This window comes from Tachypleus tridentatus, chromosome 13 (genome assembly GCF_004210375.1).
Source record: "Tachypleus tridentatus isolate NWPU-2018 chromosome 13, ASM421037v1, whole genome shotgun sequence".
NCBI lineage: Eukaryota > Metazoa > Arthropoda > Merostomata > Xiphosura > Limulidae > Tachypleus > Tachypleus tridentatus.
Window position 1 is genome coordinate 123,164,882 of NC_134837.1, and position 20,916 is coordinate 123,185,797.

General features: G+C 36.2%; 1 protein-coding gene across 2 annotated transcripts; it reads left to right on the forward strand.

Moving 5' to 3' along the window:
- The first annotated feature begins 1,573 nt into the window (after positions 1–1,573).
- Positions 1,574–20,693, forward strand: LOC143236905 (ATP-binding cassette sub-family G member 5). 2 transcript variants are annotated; one of them, XM_076475574.1, is made up of 11 exons: positions 1,574–1,874; positions 9,477–9,656; positions 14,209–14,441; positions 15,082–15,199; positions 15,358–15,549; positions 16,072–16,152; positions 16,912–17,131; positions 17,396–17,607; positions 18,272–18,410; positions 18,902–19,087; positions 19,813–20,693. In XM_076475574.1, the coding sequence occupies exons 2-11, from the start codon at positions 9,485–9,487 to the stop codon at positions 20,177–20,179; spliced, it is 1,920 nt and encodes a 639-aa protein (XP_076331689.1). In that variant the 5' UTR covers positions 1,574–1,874; positions 9,477–9,484; the 3' UTR covers positions 20,180–20,693. The 2 variants fall into 2 exon arrangements, with proteins under 2 accessions (XP_076331689.1, XP_076331690.1); XM_076475575.1 differs by lacking the exons at positions 1,574–1,874; positions 9,477–9,656 and adding an exon at positions 12,239–12,364.
- The last annotated feature ends 223 nt before the right edge of the window (positions 20,694–20,916 follow it).

Genomic DNA, 20,916 nt, shown 5'->3' on the forward strand with positions numbered 1-20,916 from the left:
GCTCTACCAACCACGGATATCGAAACCCGGTTGTCAGTGATATGAGTCTGCAGACATATCGCTGTGCCACTGGTGGGTCTCATAGTTGGTATTGCTGGTGCACAAAAATATAGCTAATTAAAAATAAAGGTGTCATAGATGAATTGAATTTAATCCTGCCCACAATAATTTCAGATTTCGCGATTATTAAGCATTTCTTCAAGTTTCGTACCATAAAGAAAAATGTACTTCAGTGAATTAAGTAACAAATTTAATAAGGTTTCCACATGTAAATAAGTTAATTCTGAATTATTTAAGAATTCGAGTTTGGAGTTCACTAATGTGTCGTTTTAATTACTAGTTATTAAAGTTTATTGTTTCAGATTACTTTATTTCCTGATAAATCTATACATAACGATTGGAACTTCCATACGATGACACTTAACTTTTTCTTGCGCACGTAACTCATAATTATTGCAAGTTTCAAAGCAAATATTAAAAAAAATCAAATTAATGTAGATGATTTTCAATTACTGCTATATAATGTTTCATAGTTAAACATTTTATAATTTATTCTCGTAATGAAACAAATTTTGGTTCAAGCAAAGAGTATTTAGGTAGTTTTAACATGAACAGATATTATGTGATCCATGAGCTAAAGGGGCAGATCAGAGACCGCTACAGCCCAGACAAAGACGCCCTTGTTTTAAAAAAGATGAGGAACTAATTAACAGCTACTCTTCAACTGAATAGCGGTATTGATTACCACAAATGAAACTATGGATCGTTTTCATATAACGGCTCGAACTTGGATCTCCCTATATACAGTCTGAAACGTTAAATTTTGACCAAAAGCTCTAATCGTACTGTGTAAGATAGCAAACCGCGTAGAGTCGTAGCACAAGAGTGATTTTATCAACGTAAGCGAAACTGAATTGGTGTGGGGCGTGTGACACTTTTATTTTTGCGTGGGTAAAGGTCATAGCTCTTTGATTTTTCTTAACTGAGAGTGTAATCATACGTGGTCATATAAACATACACACACAGCAAACGTAAAACTAGTACTTCATTGTCAGGCTTCACTATTCTATATTTTTGTTTGGAAGCGGGGTAATTGCTTTTCTAACATTTGACATTTTTCGTTGATTTGCTCCTATATATATTACAAGTTTTTTTGAAGAAATGTAGAAAAACATTTTACCTGCTGACCTGTGGAGATATATTTGTAGTATTTATATAAAAGCTGTATTATTAATAGCTAGTACCACTCAGCCAAGTAAAAGACCCAGTGGCATCAAGTGTGGCCCTCTTCTTGAGATGATGTGACTGTGATCAGTTAAAGTGTTGGTTTGGGAATACTGACCTATTCATTGTAACGTTTCATATTCTTCATAACTAAGAAAACTCTATGGTACTGTTCGGTCTCACGCATAAAAGGTCAGATCTTAAGTCTCTTTGCAATACCAAACCGGTTTCCTCATCTTTACCCACATCATCACAACCTGCTTGGAGGGCCGACGGCAGCACTGCATGAAAACACCTGTTGGAAATATAAGCCAATCAAAACCACGTTCACATTCCAAGTTTAAAGCGTCACAGGTAGTTCGGTTGGTCGGCCTTAGAAAAGCAACGATTGTCTGGCATTAGTATGTTAGAGACGCTTGGGGGGACAACAGAAAAGAGACGAAAGTGTAGCGAGTGCCATGTCAACGATTTATAACATATTCACAATTTTATTAGTCTAATTAAGAAAGATTACGTGTTGTTAAACTTGTGTTGTTTTTTTCTCTGTCTCACTCTACAGCAATCCATTTGCTTATCGTAAGTGACAGGAGGAGGTTAGAAAAGCAGCTTACCCTATTGCTAACGATTTCGACAACCTAATTCTTTTCCAGGTGAGATAACAATGGTGTTTATTTAAATATTATTGTGTATTTGCAACGATTAACCTACATGAAACTCCCATAATTTCTCAGACATTATATGATTAGTGTTGTCATTTTTAAAAATGTAGACATATTTTTGAAAGACGTGTCAGTTATTATTTAGTTAAGTTAACGAAACACTAGTTTCTGTTGATAAGGGTGTAAACTATAATTAAGTATGTTGTCAGTTGCTCTTCTTTTAAGTTGGTATGAGATACTTTGTGATGTTTACTGAAGTGACTGGTGAGTCGTATTGCCAACGAGTTTAATTGTTGAAGGCTATTTAACAAAGCGTCGTGAAAGTTTGTTTGCCATTATTTTTCTTATTAACATATTACGTTTTTGTGGTGGTAGGTGCAGTAGGAGCCACGTGACTCACTTTCAACCGAAGGTCGGGGGTTTTCAACAATGCGTACCGGATGTGGGGTGTAACGGATTTGGGATGGTTCCAATGAGGTTAGGGTATACAGATACACCCGGGAGGATCTTACGATGCGACCCATTTACGAATTACTTGACATTATTAGTGTTTTTGAAACCTGCTCCTCATTAATTTTTGTTGACTAGGATATTTCGCGTGACAAATCTATACCGTCTTCCAAACGTTTCCCTAAATACTGATTGGCGTGAAATTAAAACCACTTATGACAAAATTAGCCAAAGAAAATAAACAGAATTAAATTATTGATCAGAATTAGCAGTTAAACAACATTAAGATAAACATAACGTTCTAATAATAAAGTTGATTTACTGTTTCAGCAATATTCTTGGTCTTGCATGTGTAATTTCTGTAGAGCACTTTAAAAGAGTAGCAGTCAACATTCGTTCGGGAAGAATGGAGATGGTACGATATGAAACCTCGAACTTTAAACAAAGTCTTGACAGCGTAAATTAATACCTGTTTGAACAGACCCCTGCGTTTGGAGCACACACCGTTAAATTCGGGGTTCAATCCCACTATTTGGCACAGTTAACATAGGGGACTGTGTACTTTTGGTTTAATGACAACCAGCCCACCCCGCAGTAAACAATACAGTTAATATTGTATATGGAGTGGAAGGCATTGTTTGATAAATTGAGTTTATGTATTTTCAACAATCAGGTCTTTTAGCGAGCGTGTATAAACTGTTCACTCAGAACACAATGTGCGTCTTTAATTACACACGAGGCCACACTTACTACCAATTCAGGAAATATCCAAAAATAACAAAATTTTCACTTCACTGACTGTTAATTTCACTCATTCTTCTTCACTTTCGCAGCGACAAGCATCGGTGACTAAAAGTGTCATGGAAATCACACACGTGTGTACATATATTTCATGTCACTATGGAAAAATTATCCTGTAACTTGATGGGATTCAAATTCTTGCTGTTATTTTATTCTAATGAAGGAAAACTACTGCTCGTTGAATATACAATAATTCACTGGTTGTTAAAGTAAATTTCTCATTGAAATTATTAATGACTGATTCAAAATGTTTGAAAATCGTACAATACGGTAATTGTTTCTCTGCATTGACGGACAATAATTATTACAGACTGATGTGAAAAAAAAAGGAAAAAAAACAACTTAGTGAAAACTTTTCCTGTCTCAGATTTTAAAATGTGACTTCCTTTTTTTTCTGTATTCTTCCTGTTTGGACAGTTCACACGAAGCACGCGCTTCAAATATGGGTTTGTAATCGCATACACTACGGTACTGCCCTTCCAATCTGAGTTTCTGTTTGAATCACACAGTACTACTGCTCCTCAAATATAGGTTTCTGTTCATACCACAGAGTAATAATACACGCCAAATCTGTGTATGTATAATATATTGACCATAATATAGTATTGCTCGTCAAATGTGGGTATGTAGTTGAACTGCACTTACGAATGCTTTTCAAATAAGGGTTTGTATTTGGATAACACTATAGCACTGTTCGTCAAATGTGAATTTGTATTCGAATCATTGTTCAAATATGACACTTCTAGCACTTTTATCTTTCTGTAGAGAAAAACTGATAAACTGAGGAAAATATTTTGTTCTTAGAGGTATTATCTTCCTTATTTTATGTGGTTCTGTGTTGTGATGACACGGATATAAACTGTCTCACTGTTTGAAGCTTGCTTGTGTTTCGTGTTGTGATGACACAGATATAAACTGTCTTACTGTTTGAAACATGTCTGTGTTCCGTGTTTTGATGACACAAATATAAACTGTCTCACTGTTTGAAGCTTGTCTGTGTTCCGTGTTGACATGACACGGACATAAACTGTCTCACTGTTTGAAGCTTGTCTGTGTTCCGTGTTGACATGACACGGACATAAACTGTCTCACTGTTTGAAGCTTGTCTGTGTTCCGTGTTGACATGACACGGACATAAACTATCTCACTGTTTGAAGCTTGTCTGTGTTCCGTGTTGTGATGACACAGATATAAACTGTCTCATTGTTTGATGCTTGTCTGTGTTCTGTGTTGTGATGACACAGATATAAACTGTCTCATTGTTTGATGCTTGTCTGTGTTCTGTGTTGTGATGACACGGACATAAACTGGCTTACTATTTGAAACTTGTCTTTGTTGTTCTGTGTTGTGATGACACAGATATAAACTGTCTCACTGTTTGAAGCTTGTCTGTGTTTCGTGTTGTGATGGCACGGATATAAACTGTCTTACTGTTTGAAACTTGTCTGTATTCCGTGTTACGACGGAATTGTTGTTTAGAGATTATTTGAAAAGAATTCGTGAAAACAAATATCGTGTCAAGCTGCACAAAGGCTTTTCACGTAGCCGTTATTAATTTTGAACTGACGCACCATATAAGACAGTTACCCAACAACACCCACCGCGAACTCCTGGGCTTCTGTTGTATGATCGGATAATATTATTTGACAGTACCTCTTACACCATACTCACGATTCCAAATATGGAACACGCTATTTCTGTAACTCCTAGAGTATTCTGTGACCTTTCCCAGTTATTTGTGGTTCCCCAAGATGTTACAGGACTGTACAGTCTCTCCCAGGTATTCTTGATAACGAGAAACCCATGTGAAATAAAAATGTATCTGAGAACGGCTGATATGGGTATTGACACTTTTATTGATAAGGAGAAAACAACGTTTCGACCTCCTAGGTCATCTTCTTAACCTGAAGTGTTAATATCCATACCAGCCGTTTTGAGATACACTCTTCCAGGTATATTTGGTTCTCCAGAACGCTACAAGACTGCACAGTCTCTCCCAGGTATGTGTGGTTCTCCAACATTCTATAAGACTGTACAGGCTCTCTCAGGTATGTGTGGTTCGTCTCAGCTTTGTGTTATTTGCTAAGATGGACAATAAAAAATTAATTACTTCTCCTAGGTAAACATAAATATGAAGGTACTGCGTCTCTGGCGGTAATTTTACAGTCGCGATAAATTAGCATCGTTATAGTGTGTAGATATAATAGGAAAGAATAGATTGTGAATGTATTGTTTACAAAACTGAAAGTATGCACATGTGGAAAATGGTGAAAACTTTATAATCCGACTGCTTTCGAAAAGTGGATTTTTCTCCATTTAGTACAACCTAAAGAAGAAAGGCCCACCTGTCGAAAGCTGTCAGTTTATAATTTTTTATTGTTGTATGTGAAGACTTCTTGCGTGTTTTTGTGACATAAGGAATGAACGTGTTTGAGACATCTTTACCCACTGCTGACCATGCGTTGTTATGGTGATGTAAAAATATCAGTTGCGATGTTAATCGTGTAGCAGGGTTTACTGTATTATTTTGTTCAACTTGTAGAAATATTAACATCGCTTGTGAAATTATTGAGTTAAAACATGCTTGCGTGCGATCCTTCGATGAAGTGTCTGTCATCTGCAGGCTTGAGTGAAAATAAAACCACTGAACCTGATCCCTTTTAAGTGCAAAGCGTCTTTCTCCGAACAATGACCTTGTAACAACGACAAAGATTACTATTAGAAGTCAGTTGTCATGGAACCCCACAGAAAATGTTCTTATTTAATTCAACATTTCAGCAGCTCTTTCTGTTTATTTGCATCTTTCAGAAAACGTTCCCATTTATTTGCATCTTTCTGAAGGTGTTCTTACTTACTTGCTTAAGAAGACGTTCCCATTTACTTGCATCTTTCTGAAGGTGTTCTTACTCACTTGCATAAGAAGACGTTCCCATTTACTTGCATCTTTCTGAAGATGTTCTTATTTACTTGCTTCAGAAGACGTTCCCACTTACTTGCATCTTTCTGAAGGTGTTCTTATTTACTTGCTTAAGAAGACGTTCCCATTTACTTGCATCTTTCTGAAGATGTTTTAATTTACTTGCTTCAGAAGACGTTTCCATTTACTTGCATCTTTCTGAAGGTGTTCTTACTTACTTGCTTAAGAAGACGTTCCCATTTACTTTCATCTTTCTGAAGATGTTCTTATTTACTTGCTTAAGAAGACGTTCCCATTTACTTGCATCTTTCTGAAGATGTTCTTATTTACTTGCTTCAGAAGACGTTCCCATTTACTTGCATCTTTCTGAAGGTGTTCTTACTTACTTGCTTAAGAAGACGTTTCCATTTACTTGCATCTTTCTGAAGGTGTTCTTACTTACTTACTTAAGAAGACGTTTCCATTTACTTGCATCTTTCTGAAGGTGTTCTTATTTACTTGCTTAAGAAGACGTTTCCATTTACTTGCATCTTTCTGAAGATGTTCTTATTAATTCACAAAACCCTTTTTTGTTGTGGTATCAGTAACTAGCTTGGAAATCGAAATCATCTGGTTTAATCACCAGTTACTTGACGAAGCATTGTCGTATACAACGGATTTAACATTGTTGATGGGAGATTCATTCGAAAACCGGCATCGATAAACAATTCCGAAAACATTCATGGTCAAGAAGGTTCTAGTAAAAATGTTTTTTTCCTTCTCGCGAACTTTTTTTATTTTACGAAACTATCAGATCGGTATTGAAACTGTATGACAGTATAAGTTGAAAATACGTTGTTTTTCGTGGTGTAACGCTTGCGATAGGCTATTTGTACTCAGTCCACCGCAGGGAATTGAACCCTGGACGTTAGCACTATAAATCCTTAAACTTACCCCTGACCCGCTGTGGGGTGTTCAGTAAGTTATGAAGTAAGTCGTATATTTAACACACATTCTCTCAGATAAAACAAACAACAGCCAATTCCCAAGAAAAGGCAGCCATGTTTGTCTTATTTTAAAATACAATTAACTTCCTCCAATCAAGAATAAAGGCGTTATAATACATGCTTCCTGGATGGACATAAACATCTTTAGGCTGAAAATCGGTTTTCTGTTGCTAAGTTACAGTAGAGTTAACGTTGTTTGTTCAAGTACAAAAAGACAACAAAAAAACTGTAATTTGGGTCATGGCTATTTTTGCGCTTTATTAGGGGTTTAAAGAACAGATGAAAAAACTGTTCGCAGTATGTAAACGCCAGGTCCGTTAATTTGTAGATACATGTTTTCAGCTGTCATATAAGCTAAGAAGACTGATTTGATTCATGTATGTCGGCGTTTTCCAACCCTTTTAGTAACATGATCCGTTCCGCTAGATTTCTAGAAAATTTTCGTCACTCACCGCAGAAAATAGTAGAAGTATGATACGCATAGCAATGTTGTTTCATAGTTGCTATACTGGATGTATGCTCGTTTTATGTAGTCTGTATTATACTTTTGCTGTTTTTCCTTTTTTAAAACACTGTCGTCTAATCCTAAGGCCTTTCGCGGCTCATCAATTGAGAAACACTGGTAAATCTTACATTTAGAACTCTGAAAAATACACACAAGTGGACTAGACATTCAAAACGTGGTGCTCAGAATATTGGTTCGTATAAAAAGTAAATCCATTCCATTTTTTATCGTGACGTGGCTGATTTGTACCCAAACATATAATAATACGTATGGGTACTAACATACTTTTTTTTTATTACATGAGCATCAGTATACGTGTTTTGAGCTGAAGACAACAATATGAAGACGTGTGACATTCATATATACTTTAATCTGCCCTTCTGGTCATGAGTTGTCTTAAAAACTGATGTGAACCGTGGGATAGACCCAATCAGTGACGTCGTGCAGTTAAGCTTCTTTTGTTACCAGTGAGGGTTTCCTATTAAGTGAGCTCTCTTTTATTTTTCATATTATTAAATTTCTACTGTCGCTTTGATTAACTAAGTGGTTTCTAATGCAGAGAAATAATTTAAATACATTTATTAATACGGTGCTTCACTCGCAACCTGCTTATTACGAGTTCGAATTCCGTTACTGAATATGCTCGCCATTTATGCTGTGGAGGCGTTATAATTTGACGATCAATCCCAGTTTCATTGTTAAAAGAATAGCCCAGTATTTGACAAAAGATGGTGTGATTAGCTTCTTTACTTCTAGTTTCTCGCTTCAAATATAGGGACCGCTAGCATAAGTAGATGTAGAAAAGCATTGTGCGAAGTTAAAACACAAACTCAGATTTTAACATTGTTTGACGTATCTTAGGTAATGTGACGTCACCAAAAACTGATCGTTGTTGGGAAGGTATGTGATAGCCCATTTCGACCCAAATTATTTAAACATCTGTATTCTAAACGATGTATTTAGACTGGAGATTTTAAATTTCCAAAGCTTAACGGTACAAGAGGAAAAAAAAAAGGAACATGGATTACATTGAGGTATCAAAGAAACGCGTGCAACAATTTTTATCTTAACCGTGGTAAGCAACATGCGGCGTCTGGTAACAATTCAGAATCCATAAACTTGAAGTCCACGTGTCCAAGTAAACATTGCATAACATAATCAAGAAGGATCTATATCTGGAAATAGCAAGACAAGTTCCGTGTACAGTCGTTTCTTACATGGCCAAGCGTGTTAAGGCGTGCGACTCGTAATCTGAGGGTTGCGGGTTCGCATCCCCGTCGCGTCAAACATGCTCGCCCTTTCAGCCGTGGGGGCGTTATAACGTTATGGTCAATCCCACTATTCGTTGGCGGTGGGTGGTGATGACTATGTTCCTTCCCTCTAGTCTTACACTGCTAAATTAGGGACGACTAGCACAGATAGCCCTCGAGTAGCTTTGTGCGAAATTCAAAAACAAACAAACAAACTTACACGACATATCCATTCACCGGTTGCGTACCTTAAGCAGTTGAAGAATGAAGAATTTACTCAGATTATTTTATAACAAGATATATCAGTCAAGTCGCCAGATGGAGCGACTTTTGTGTTGTGTGCAATGGAACTGTTGAATGTGGCTCTGGAAAACCATTGTCTTTGTCCATTAGATGGCTTATGGAAAATCTAGAGGAAGAAGTGACGTGTGTTAGACATATAAACAGTTTGTGTAAATTACGTTGCAGTGCTATTGTCAATATAGGTACATTACTGATCATGGCGACATGTACTGTAACGACTAATGAGGTTGCAAAATTATGTTCATATAACTTACAAAATATCAGCAGAACACATTTTGTAACGTGATTTGGTCAACATTAATTTTTAATCAACCAAGAATGTTGTAAGTGTAAACCTGTAAGTCTAAAAATGTGATAACGTTGTTCCTTTATTTCTTCTAGCTTACACAATGATTGCCAGTGACCACGTGCTAGAACTTGCTGGTGTATTCCACACTGGTCAGGTAGAGCCCGGTAGCTGTTTCCAAAAGTTGACAGGGTCAGTTCCTACTGGGATCATCCTGAAGGATGTTAGCATGGAGGTCCACGCTGGAGAGGTCATGGCGGTACTCGGTTCTAAGGGTAATTACATTTCCCAGATGTACACTTGTATATATAAACATATGTTAGAAGTTACAATGCTATTTACTTGTGCTGATTTCATTTCTGTTTGTCTATCGAGAAGCAATTTCTTTCAATAAACTGTTTTGTATCTCTAGACTCAAGTTTCGTGTGCATGTGTGTAGTATTACAGTTATATGTCCAGTGATAGGTAAGTCAAATACAAGTTGTAACCTTAGTGTTGTTAGATCAAAATGTTTCGCGAAAAAAGAAAAGATCTGAATGTTTCCAACTTCACAGAATTCTTGTTGTTTTTCAGATTTTCTGACTTGGATTAATATTATTAACTGCAATATAATTTCCTTTCATTTACTAGTATTTATAAAAGTTTGGACACGTACTTAGGTAATATCACCCACTCTTGGTGGAAGGTTTCTTTTCAGTTTTGCATAAAGCTACACAAGGGCTATCTGTGCTAGCTGCCCCTAATTTAGCAGTGTAAGACTAGAGTGAAAGCAGCTAGTCATAACCACTCACAACCAACTCTTTTATCAATGAATAGTAGAATTGACTGTTACATTATAACGCCTTCGCGGCTGAAAGGGCGAGCATGTTTGGTGTGACAGTGATTTGAACCTGTGACCCTCGGGTTACGAGTCGAGTGCCTTAACCACCTGGCCATGCCGAGCCCTTGATGGAAGGAGTAATCCTGTTGTCCTGGTATACATAACATTACTGTCAGATATGATTGTTTAGTTTAGGTACTATTAATTTATTTATTTTGTGAGTTAATATTTCAAGATTGTTTAGTTTCTTTCATGACAAGAAAGTTTTAAAAGCAATTATTTAAAAGGTGTACTTATGACAGACAAGTTTTAGTTGCGTAACGCGGTAAGAATTTTTGCGTTGTGGTTATAATTAACTGATGTCGAGACAATAGAGACAGCCGATTCTTGGAAATACTAGATAAGTTTTGAAGTATAGGATACAACCGTGGTAACTCAACGACAACGGAAAGTTTTTGGCGATCGAAGTAGAGAAAAATAATTTGGCTTGTCAACTGAATTCTTAAGCAATTGAATAGGTCTAAGTGGAATTCTGACAAGAAGAAAAGAACTATATACTGATTAAGATATAGTTATAACCTCCATAGTAAAAGGAATTTTTTTACGTACATTTAACTTATTCTGAATATATATATGCATATATATTATTTTCAAAATAATTGGGGTGCGTGCTGTTTGTTTGTTTTAACTGCCAACAGGTCACAGACACCTGCTGTAAACGAATCCTTAGCCCAACACACCAATATATTTACTTACTTAGTATATACAACTTAAAAAGTAAGTTACTGACAATTGCTGAGCCACAGCCAGGATTATACAGAGGTAAATGGTGGGAGAAGAAACGTGGTAGTAGCATAAATAGTGTGTAGATTTCCTGACATGGCTATTGAGTATAATGGTAGTTCTGATAAATGGATAGAAAGTGGAGAGCATATTGGGATAAAAGACCATGAACGACAAGAGTTTGTTAAACAACAACTAGAACTAGATAGAGAGAAAAGCATAGGCAGAGAAAAGAAGATGGAAGACAAAAGAAGAAAACGAGTGAAAGGAAAAACTAGTAAGTAAAGAGAAAGAATAAGAGCACAAAATGAGACAGTAATCTCACCCGACCGAAGGAAAAATGACCCAATAATAACAATGAAGTGAGGGCCAGCTGACTCGAGCTGCCTAGATTTGATGAACAGAAAGTACATGAATGTTTTCCTCGAGAGATATGAAAGATTTGCCCAACGTGAGAACTGGGACGAATACGACTGGTTAGTTTGTTTCAGCCCAGTTCTCACAGGAAACAGCCTACTGGTATATTCAAGCACGACGTTAGAAGATGCCATGGACCATGACAAACTAAAAGTGGCTTTACTGAAATGATATGAACTTACTGAAGGAGGTTTTTGTCGGAAGTTCAGAGAAGTCAAACTGTACAAGCTGTATTTCAGTTTGTGCACGTCTGCAGCAGTATTTCACCAGATGGACTGATATTGCCAAGTGTGAAATATAGTTTTAAGGGATTGGCAGACTTATTAGTACAAGAAAAGTTCATGATTACATGTTCAACAGACATAACACTATTCCTAAAGTCAAATGACATAAAGGAGATGATCAAGCTGACAAAACAGAATACAGAAGTACATAGAGGGAGTTTAATTGGCAAATTCAAGAGTTTATAAAAGGTGACAGAAAGTTAATAGAAAGAAAGGAGAAGAAATGCTATGTTTGTTATAAAATGGGACACATTGCAAAAGACTGCAAGTCTACCAGCAAATAACAGCATATATCTCAACACAAAGCAGCTGGAGCTATTTACAAAGGTAGTACTGATGATAAACAAGAAAAGAGTAACTGCCACCATAGATGCTTCTGCCAGAAGAAACAGAATATTTTAAATACACCATGTTTGTCACAAGATGGAAGTGTCAATTCCATAATTGATCAGTGCATGACTAATGATTGGTTCAAGATTTGATAGCAAACGGATCAACTGTGTCAGTAGTGCTTGGAGCATGTGACAAACATCAAGAGGTGATACCAATTGGCAACCTGCCAGTAAGTGAATAATATGTTGGAGACAAGAAAGTGAAGGTTCTATCACACACTGGGTGCAGTAGTGCAGCAGTGAGAACCAGTCGAGTATCAAATGATCGGACGACAAGCACGGTATACGTATGTATGCTAATTGATGGGACAGTTAGATAGTGTAAAGATTTTTTTCATATGTTTTAATTGGTTCTTAATATATATTATTTTGAAAATAAGTGGAGTGAGTACTGTTCGTTTAGTTTTTTTCTTAACTGATCACCAACAAGTTATAGACACCTACTGTAGAAGAATCCTTAGCCCAACATAGCCATGTATTTACTTGATATATACTACTTAAAAAGTAAGTTCCTAACAATTACCCCCTCTCATTGGAAGGTGTAATCCTATTGTTGCCCTGGCATAAATAGCAATTTGCACTCACGTTGAAAGATTTTGTTGTTTTAGTGGAACGAAAATTGTATAAGCAATTACATTAGTAGTATTCAGTTTACAAATGAAAACCTCGTATGTTGGGTCATTCTATTTTAAACTCTTACTAACTTCGCTAGGTGGTCTCAGTTGTTTAGATGAATTGTTTTTATTGTTGTTGTTTATCGGACCAAAGCCGCAATGTGCCATCTGCTGCGTCCAGCATGGGGAAAACAAACCTCGCATTTTAGTATTTTAAATCCGTAGACTTATCGCAGTCCTACTGGGGGACGAACTGTTTTTAAAGACTGATTGATAATTGCAAAGGACAATATAACTGGGCCCGTCACGGTCAGGTGGTTAAGGCACTCCACTTATAACCTGAGGGTCGCGGGTTCGAATTCCCGTCACATCCAAATATGCTTGCCCTCTCAGCCGTGGGGTCGTTATAATGTTACAGTCAATTCCACTATTCGTTGACAAAAGAGTAGCCCAAGAGTTGGCGGTTGGTGGTAATGGCTAGCTGCCTTCCCTCTAGTCTTATACTGATAAATTAGGGACGGCTGGCGCAGATAACCCTCGAGTAGCATTGCGCGAAATTCAAAACAAACCAAACCAACATAACTGTTGCACAACACAATGCGTCATTAAAATATTTAAACCATAAATAGTGCCATCAAAATTGTATTTTTTAAAATGAAAATAATAAAACATCTATAATTTAGCATCACTAAAATCAGTACAACGGAAATTACTGCATGAGATATTTTATATTCTCAATTTCAGCCGTTGCAACGAAACGGTAAACTTTTTTTTGAATTTATTGGAATTAAATGCAAAGCTACATAATGGGCTATTTGTGCTCTGCCCACCACGGGTATCGAAACCCGATTTCTAGAGTGTGAGTCCCTAGACATATCGCTGTGCCACTGGGGGATTCTTTTTGAATCGTGCCATAATAAAAAAATATTATAATAAGGCAACAGGGTGAAACCCACGTCTGATGTGCGTGTAACCAAGGCCAATAAGAAGGCAATACTGGCTTTTAATCTTCTCTTTAATAAACGTTTTAACAATTACGCTCAATACTCAGATCCGTCCTTTGTAGATTCCAAAAGTATAGCAGCAGGTAAGTGGTCAAAACATGGTGTTCGTTAGCTAATCCGATAGCTTAGCCTGAAGATTTTATGAAACACTTAAGGCGATTAAGGGCCACTAAGAAGTATTAAACCATAATCTATGACATTTATGTATATTAATCCACTAGATTTGCCTAAATATTAGAAAATATTTATAGGCCACCAATTAGTGTTAAACAATTTACGATCTTTATGTGTATTTTGTGCTAATATCACAACTAATAGCTCAGCAGAACTACGTTTCGTAAGACAATACTTAAATTCGGAAATATTAATCCACAAGTAATAGAAATATAGCTGTTTAGGGTGTTAGCTGTGCACGAACCATTGTTTATCATGGCTTTTAGTGTTGGACATATACGATTGCTAAGCCCTTATCTCATGTTTAATTTTTCTTCGCATTTTCCTGGATTATTTTAGATAGTGGAAAGAGGGCTTTGTTAGAAGTGATAGCAAGAAGAGCTCTTGGCCCAACTCGTGGCCAGATTCTTTTGAATGATGTCCCTATGTCTATGAAATTGTTCCAAGAGCAGTGTGGTTACGTTCCAAAACAAGTTGACCTTCTTCCCGGACTAAATGTTCGCCAGACTCTGATATATGCTGGAAATCTTAGCATAACATCCAAAGTGTCCAGCTCAACCAAACGCAGTCGGGTAATTAATTTCTCAAGACAATTTTCTGTGCTGTGGTTTTCAGTTAAATAAATAAGACATCGTTAGTAAAGAAAATAACTTTTAAATAAGAACATTTAGCATCAAACTGTTAACCCTGTGCTCTATTGTAAAGAGAGTTAGGTGAGGAGAAAGTTTTATTTTTCAACAAAGTGTCTGACAAATCGAATGAGTTGCTATTGGCTGTAATAGAGGCTGACACTTTGCATTAGCTTAACAGGGATTATTTCCATTATATATATAATGGGTTTGGTTATAATTATTTTCCTCAAGAATGGATGTGCAAGTACAGCCCTGAAAGAGCAAATGGCCTTTACCATCTGTAAGTTTGTTAAACTTAGACACTTATTGCTATGGTGACCTTCCCCCAAATTATTTACACTTGGAAAATCATTGATGTAAAACTAGGGAAAAGTAACGTTAATAAATAGAATCAGTACCTTTAACTTCTATTTTATTAAAAATACTGTTTTGAGGCATTTTAGAATATTTAGCAAAAAATAGCACTTGCAATGGAATTCAGTTGTCTTAAACATTAAAAAACTGAAAGTTTTTTTCAAAGAGGGAAATTTTACAGTAAAAGGTTTTTCCTTAAAGTTATCTTCTTTGTTTTGAACTCAAGGTAAAGCAAGTAATGGCTGACCTAGCTTTGAACCAAGTGGCCAATAGAGAAGTTAGCAGTCTCACACCAAGTGAATATAGACGACTGGCTATTGGAAGTGAGCTGGTAAGAGATCCAGGTAAACATGTCTTTGCTTCAGTTGATAAGTTTTTTTTTCTTTTTATTAAGTGTTTCATTTGTCTGAACTTAATTCTGTTCCACTAACAGAGTTGAGCCAAGAGTATTGTTTAATATTATGTCAGAGATCTTCCTGTGAATATGTTAATATTATTTCAGTTATGTTTCTTTTGGATGAACCAACTCATGACCTGGATCCTCTCAACACATACTTTATTATCTCCATTCTGTCTAATCATGCCAAGAAATACAACAGGATCATCATCCTTACGATGGAGAAGCCTCGCTCAGATATTTTTCCATTCTTGGATAGAGTCACTTATCTATGCCTAGGGGATGTGGTGTACACAGGTGAGTGTTTTGGGTTTTGTTTTGATATGATGGAGGTAAATTTTATAGGTTCTGTTTGAATGTAATGGTAGTGTTTCCTAACAGATGCAGGTGAATTTTATAGGTTCTGTATGAATGTGATGGTAGTGTTTCCTAACAGATGCAGGTGAATTTTATAGGTTCTGTACAAATGTGATGGCTGTGGTTCTCAACAGTTACAGTTATGTTTTATTGGTCCTTGATTGAGAACAAAATTGAAAAATAAAAAACTGGCAGTATTAGTATAGGAATACAGAAATATAAATATTACTTTTGATTTTACAGTTGAGTCAGTTTTCTTAATATATTTTAAGTTCTATATACAGTAACTGCTAATATCGAGAAAGATGTATTTTTAAGAATCTCACAAGCTAACTGAAACAAAAATTCTTAAATTGAACTATTCAAAGACATTTGAGGCATGCCCATGTTTTTCAGGGCATTATATCAACATGGAATATGTTGAACATCATTCCTTACATTCCAACATTATTTTGTTTTCAGGAAGCACCCGGATGATGCTGGATTATTTCCGAAGCATAGGATTTCCGTGTCCAGAATTGGAAAACCCATTGATGTATTACTGTAAGTATCTCCCAGTGTTCAAGAAGATCTTTTTTATTAGATAGGATACAGAAAGTCCATGTAGTTTTATTTCTAGCTACCATTCTGTTACTGTAGTAACAAAGACGTTGGTCAGTGTTGTTGTTAGTAGCTAGTCTCAATCAAACTTCAGAATGATTCTCCATTAGTAAGGAGACACACGTGTTACTCTGTGTGACCATTGTTATGCCTATATGTTTATCTACTTGCAGCTGCTAACAAAGTAGCAAATTAACAGTAAGACTCGGGTAATGTTATGTGGGTGATTAACCAAGACAGGGTTATATGTGGTCATCACAGCCTTACTATAAACATGTAAAGACACCAGTAAATCACTATTAATATGTGGACTGTACTTTTGGGAGACCTCAAATATAAAGTAGTATTGACTAGCAAGCGTGCTTCCTAACATGTAGGCCCAGCATGGACGGGTGGTAAAAGCACTCGAATTGTCATCCAAGATTCTCAGGTTCGAAAACCCTATCATATTAAACATGCTTGCCCTTTCAGCCATGGGGATGATATAATGTGACAGTCAATCCCACTATTTGTTGGTAACAGAGTAACTCAAAAGTTGGTGGTGGGTGGTGATGACTAGTTGCCTTCTCTCTAGTCTTACACTGCTGAATTAGGGACAACTACTGCAGGTGGCCCTCGTGTAGCTTTGCATGAAATTAAAAAAAACAACAAAAAAATAACCCTGATGTGTTTGCACTTACTAATATCACAGTATCTTTGCAGTGTGTTTAGCTACAGTTGACCGTCGTACACGAGAGAGGTTCATTGAATCAAGTAACCAGATCGCAGCTTTAGTTGATAAATTTAGAACAGAAGGTGCTCGCTACCGGAAGTATGGAACAGCAGGACCAGAACCACTTGATCAGAATGAGGCTCAATACAAGTTGCCATTAACTGCTTATGGCCAGCCCTCTGGTTGGCAGGTCTTTAGGAATTTAACAGGGTATGAATTTTATTGAGTTTTTAAATGGGTTAAGCAGTCGGTGATAACATTAAAGAGCAGCTATTTGTCTTTTCAAGTATTCAGTAGATTCAAAAGTATGTGTGTGGGTTAAATTTTTAAACTGAATTTTTGCTCAATAAATTTAAATCTTAGGTTTCCATACTTGAGATATTAAATTAACATATGCTTGTCAAACATATTTTTCATTTTTTCCATAGCTAACCTTGAAGTTTCAGTACCAATATATTAATTTTGATTTTGCAGGAGAGCCTTTGCATCCTTGTTCAACTGCAACAACAGCGCCCTCGAGAGGCTGTCATTACGAGTGATGGTGTTGCCGCTGTTCTTCACTTTACTTTTCTTGTTTTATTTTCCCATGGAGACGACTCAGCAAAGTTTTGTCACTCGAAACGGATTGATTTTCAATTGTTTGACAGGCGTTTCACTTCTGTCTGCTGCTATAACTGCCGTTACATGTACGTTATATTTCAATATTATAAATTCATTTTCACTTTGATGAGTTTTGTGCAACACCACTGATATCGTTCAATAATAGCTAGATGTTTGGCACAGATACAGGGTCCCAGAAAAAATAAAACAGATTTCTTTGCTCACTTTCTTCTACAAGTATCTTTATTTTATGCCTTTTATCAAAGTTTTGTACTTTAACTGATTTTTACAACAATAAGTTTTATATTATAAACATTTATCATTTTATATTGTGATTAAGTTTCATTAATTTGATTGAACTTAAATTATGTTATCATGCTCCATTAGATATCTGTGTATCTTTGTTGTGCCTTTTTAAATAAATAAGTTTACAATTTTGACAATTGTTTTTGACAAGGCAGATTTAGGTATGTGTTTGACGTGTGAAATGAGTCTTGTTTGGACTTCTTATTCCAATTCACTTGTATTTGAGACCTGACTGACCCAAAACATCATCTCAGAACCAAGACAAAATGATAGAATGTGTTAGAATCTTAGTCTACATTTGGAAAGTTCGTCAAAGTGGAATTTAAAAACAAAGACAGATGTCTCAAGTTTTGAAAACCTTAACTTCTGTATGTACATAGCCATGTATATAGTTATATATGATTGGTATAGTAACCCTTTCTGATCCTAAGGATGTTCTTCCAGATGCCCCTCACAGGACTCGCTACTACCAAGAAGCCAGAGAAGGAATTTACCGAGGTCCAATGTTCATATTTAGTTATATTCTGTACAGCTTACCACTCAGTTTGATGACAGTCTGGGCAGCTGCCACAATCATATATGCGTAAGTTAGTTTCTTTGGAATGGTTTCTTTATATTGACAGAAAAAACTGGTTTAAACTGAAGCATTATGAAGTTTAAAGGTTAGTCTATACTGTAGGAAAAGAGTAAATTAACATGAGAGAATAGAGTTGTCTAAAGCTGTCTGAATCTTTTGATATTTCCAACATTACAGGTGAGATGTTAAAAAATTTATACCCAATTGGTTGACGACTCATTGTATTCTAATCACTATCAATTTTAGTTTATGTACACAGAATTATAAAATGACACAATTATTTAAAATGGGTTTATGCAAACTGGTGTCATTAATTTGTAAGTAACATTTAAGTTCTGAACGATATCATCAGGCCTTACTTTTGATCAGTATTTTCAAGTAATTATATCTGATTGTGTTCATTTCCTAGTATTATTACTGTGGTTAGGGATTAGAAGATTTTCATTTGAAACCAGCTGATTTTTAAAAGATTTTAAAAGGCTGTTTCTTTACTCTAGAGGGACACGGCTGCGTCAGGAGTGGGACCGCTGGGCAGCATTCTGTGCAGTATTATGGACAGTCTATGTGTTTTCTGAGCAACAGACAATATCCTTGATGATGTTTATTCGCAGTTCTTATCGAGCTTTTATAACTAGCATCTTCATTCTCATCCTCTACATCACTCTAGCTAGTAGCACTGTCAGGTATACGCTATTTACATTAGAATACCATACTCTCATTGTCAGGTAACTTTGTCCTGTCCTCAAGATATCCCAGTTGGCTGTGTGTGTGTGAAGATTTGAAACAGATATTTAAATCTATTATCTTGCAAATAGCTATTTTAAAAATTTCATACTGTTAGCAAGTTAAGCAGTTATCTCTTGTTAAGCAAACAATAGTTTATATTATCCACAGTACAATACCATAGTCTCATTCTCAGGATAATACACAATCCTGCCCCTTAACAAGAGATACATTCTTTCCTATTTCCACAGAGACACATAAGACTTAAAGTACGATGTGATTTAATAAAACGTAGTCCAAATCTTTTTAGCACAAGATGGTTTCAACTAATCCTCAACAAGGTATGCTTCTACAGTAAATCTAACCTTAGCACAAGATGGCTCTAACTAACCCTCATCAACAATGACTCTAACCTTAGCACAAGATTCTTTCAACTAATCTTTTAGCAAAGTTTGCTGATGACAGTAACTCTAATCTTCTGAGCGGAAGCCAGTCTCAACTAATTCTTCCAGTGATAGAATATATTATAAACAGTAAATCAAATTTCCTTAGCAAATTAGCAAAATATCATTCTTCTGATGTGCTTGAAGCTTATTGATGTATGCCTTAATGTTCAAATTCGGTTGTGCACAACTTGAAACACTGTGTTCCACAGCCTTTTTCAAATGTCTTTTGTACCTTACAGAACGATGACGGCCCTCCCGGAGTGGCTTTACTACGTCAGTTATGGCGTCATTTACCGTTACGCTGGAGCTTTCCTTAACGAGAACGAATTTGACGGCAACAGCTTATTAGAAAACACCCCTTCAGTGAACGGCAGCGTAAAGATATCTTGCCAAGGAAACAACTTATCGGGCCATTGTTTCTATCTGAACGGAATTCACTATCTCACCACCAGGTATAACTACGGTAAGGGCACCTACAATGAAGACCTCCAGTACTGGCTCAACTTTGGAATGTGTTTTGTCTTCGTGGGCGGAATGTGGCTGGTCAACACTGTCGTGTATTTGATTCCTTTACCTTCCTTTATTAAAAAAAAGTTCCGCGATTAATTAAGTTCTTACACACCTACGGTGAGGGGGTCACACCTTTGGTGTGTGTGGGGGTTAGTTTAATGAGACCAACTTTTATGAGCGATTTTAATTTCGTTCTTTTTTTAATGTAATTTACCACTATTTAACAGCAAAGTAATAGCTTGGTAGGCGATACTTTTTACCAGCCATGTGGAGCACGAGTTAGTCTTAACGATCGATGACATTTTAATATCAGTCTATCATATTATGTGTTTCAAACATATCCGTGTTGTATTCCGTGCTCCGAGATTTAAAATATCGCATTTAAACTGAATATTTATTTTGAAGTACGTTAACGTAAGTAGGCTAACATTGATATTTACTGCCTGTTATTTGAAAATCGAGTGTATTTTGACATAAATAATTGTTATGCATTTTTAGGGTTTAATGTGATAATTCTCCTTGTGTACGAAAGTATCTCGTATTTTATGTGATAAAGTAATGCTAATACATTATTTTTAATCAAATTTTGAATAAAATAAGATATTGCAAAGCTGTTTCTTACAATTACTTCCAACAACTGTTTTGACACATAGGTGTTTTCTAAAGATGCAGTAATTAACTATGAATGTTAATCGAATACCAACAATATTTTTAAAAGCGATAGTATGTTCTTACGAAGAGTGAATTAGTACTCTTTCACATATTCGTGCACTAGGTGTGGTGTATATGTCACATCTATTGTTACAGCTCGTGATGCAGTTCCCCAAACCAAA

Coding starts and splice junctions, on each gene's coding strand:
- LOC143236905 (XM_076475574.1), top strand. CDS start 9,485: ATGATTGCCAGTGACCACGTGCTAGAACTTGCTGGTGTATTCCACACT. Junction 15,200..15,357: donor TGAGCTGGTAAGAGATCCAG/GTAAACATGTCT, acceptor ATATTATTTCAG/TTATGTTTCTTTTGGATGAA. Junction 16,153..16,911: donor AAACCCATTGATGTATTACT/GTAAGTATCTCC, acceptor GTATCTTTGCAG/TGTGTTTAGCTACAGTTGAC.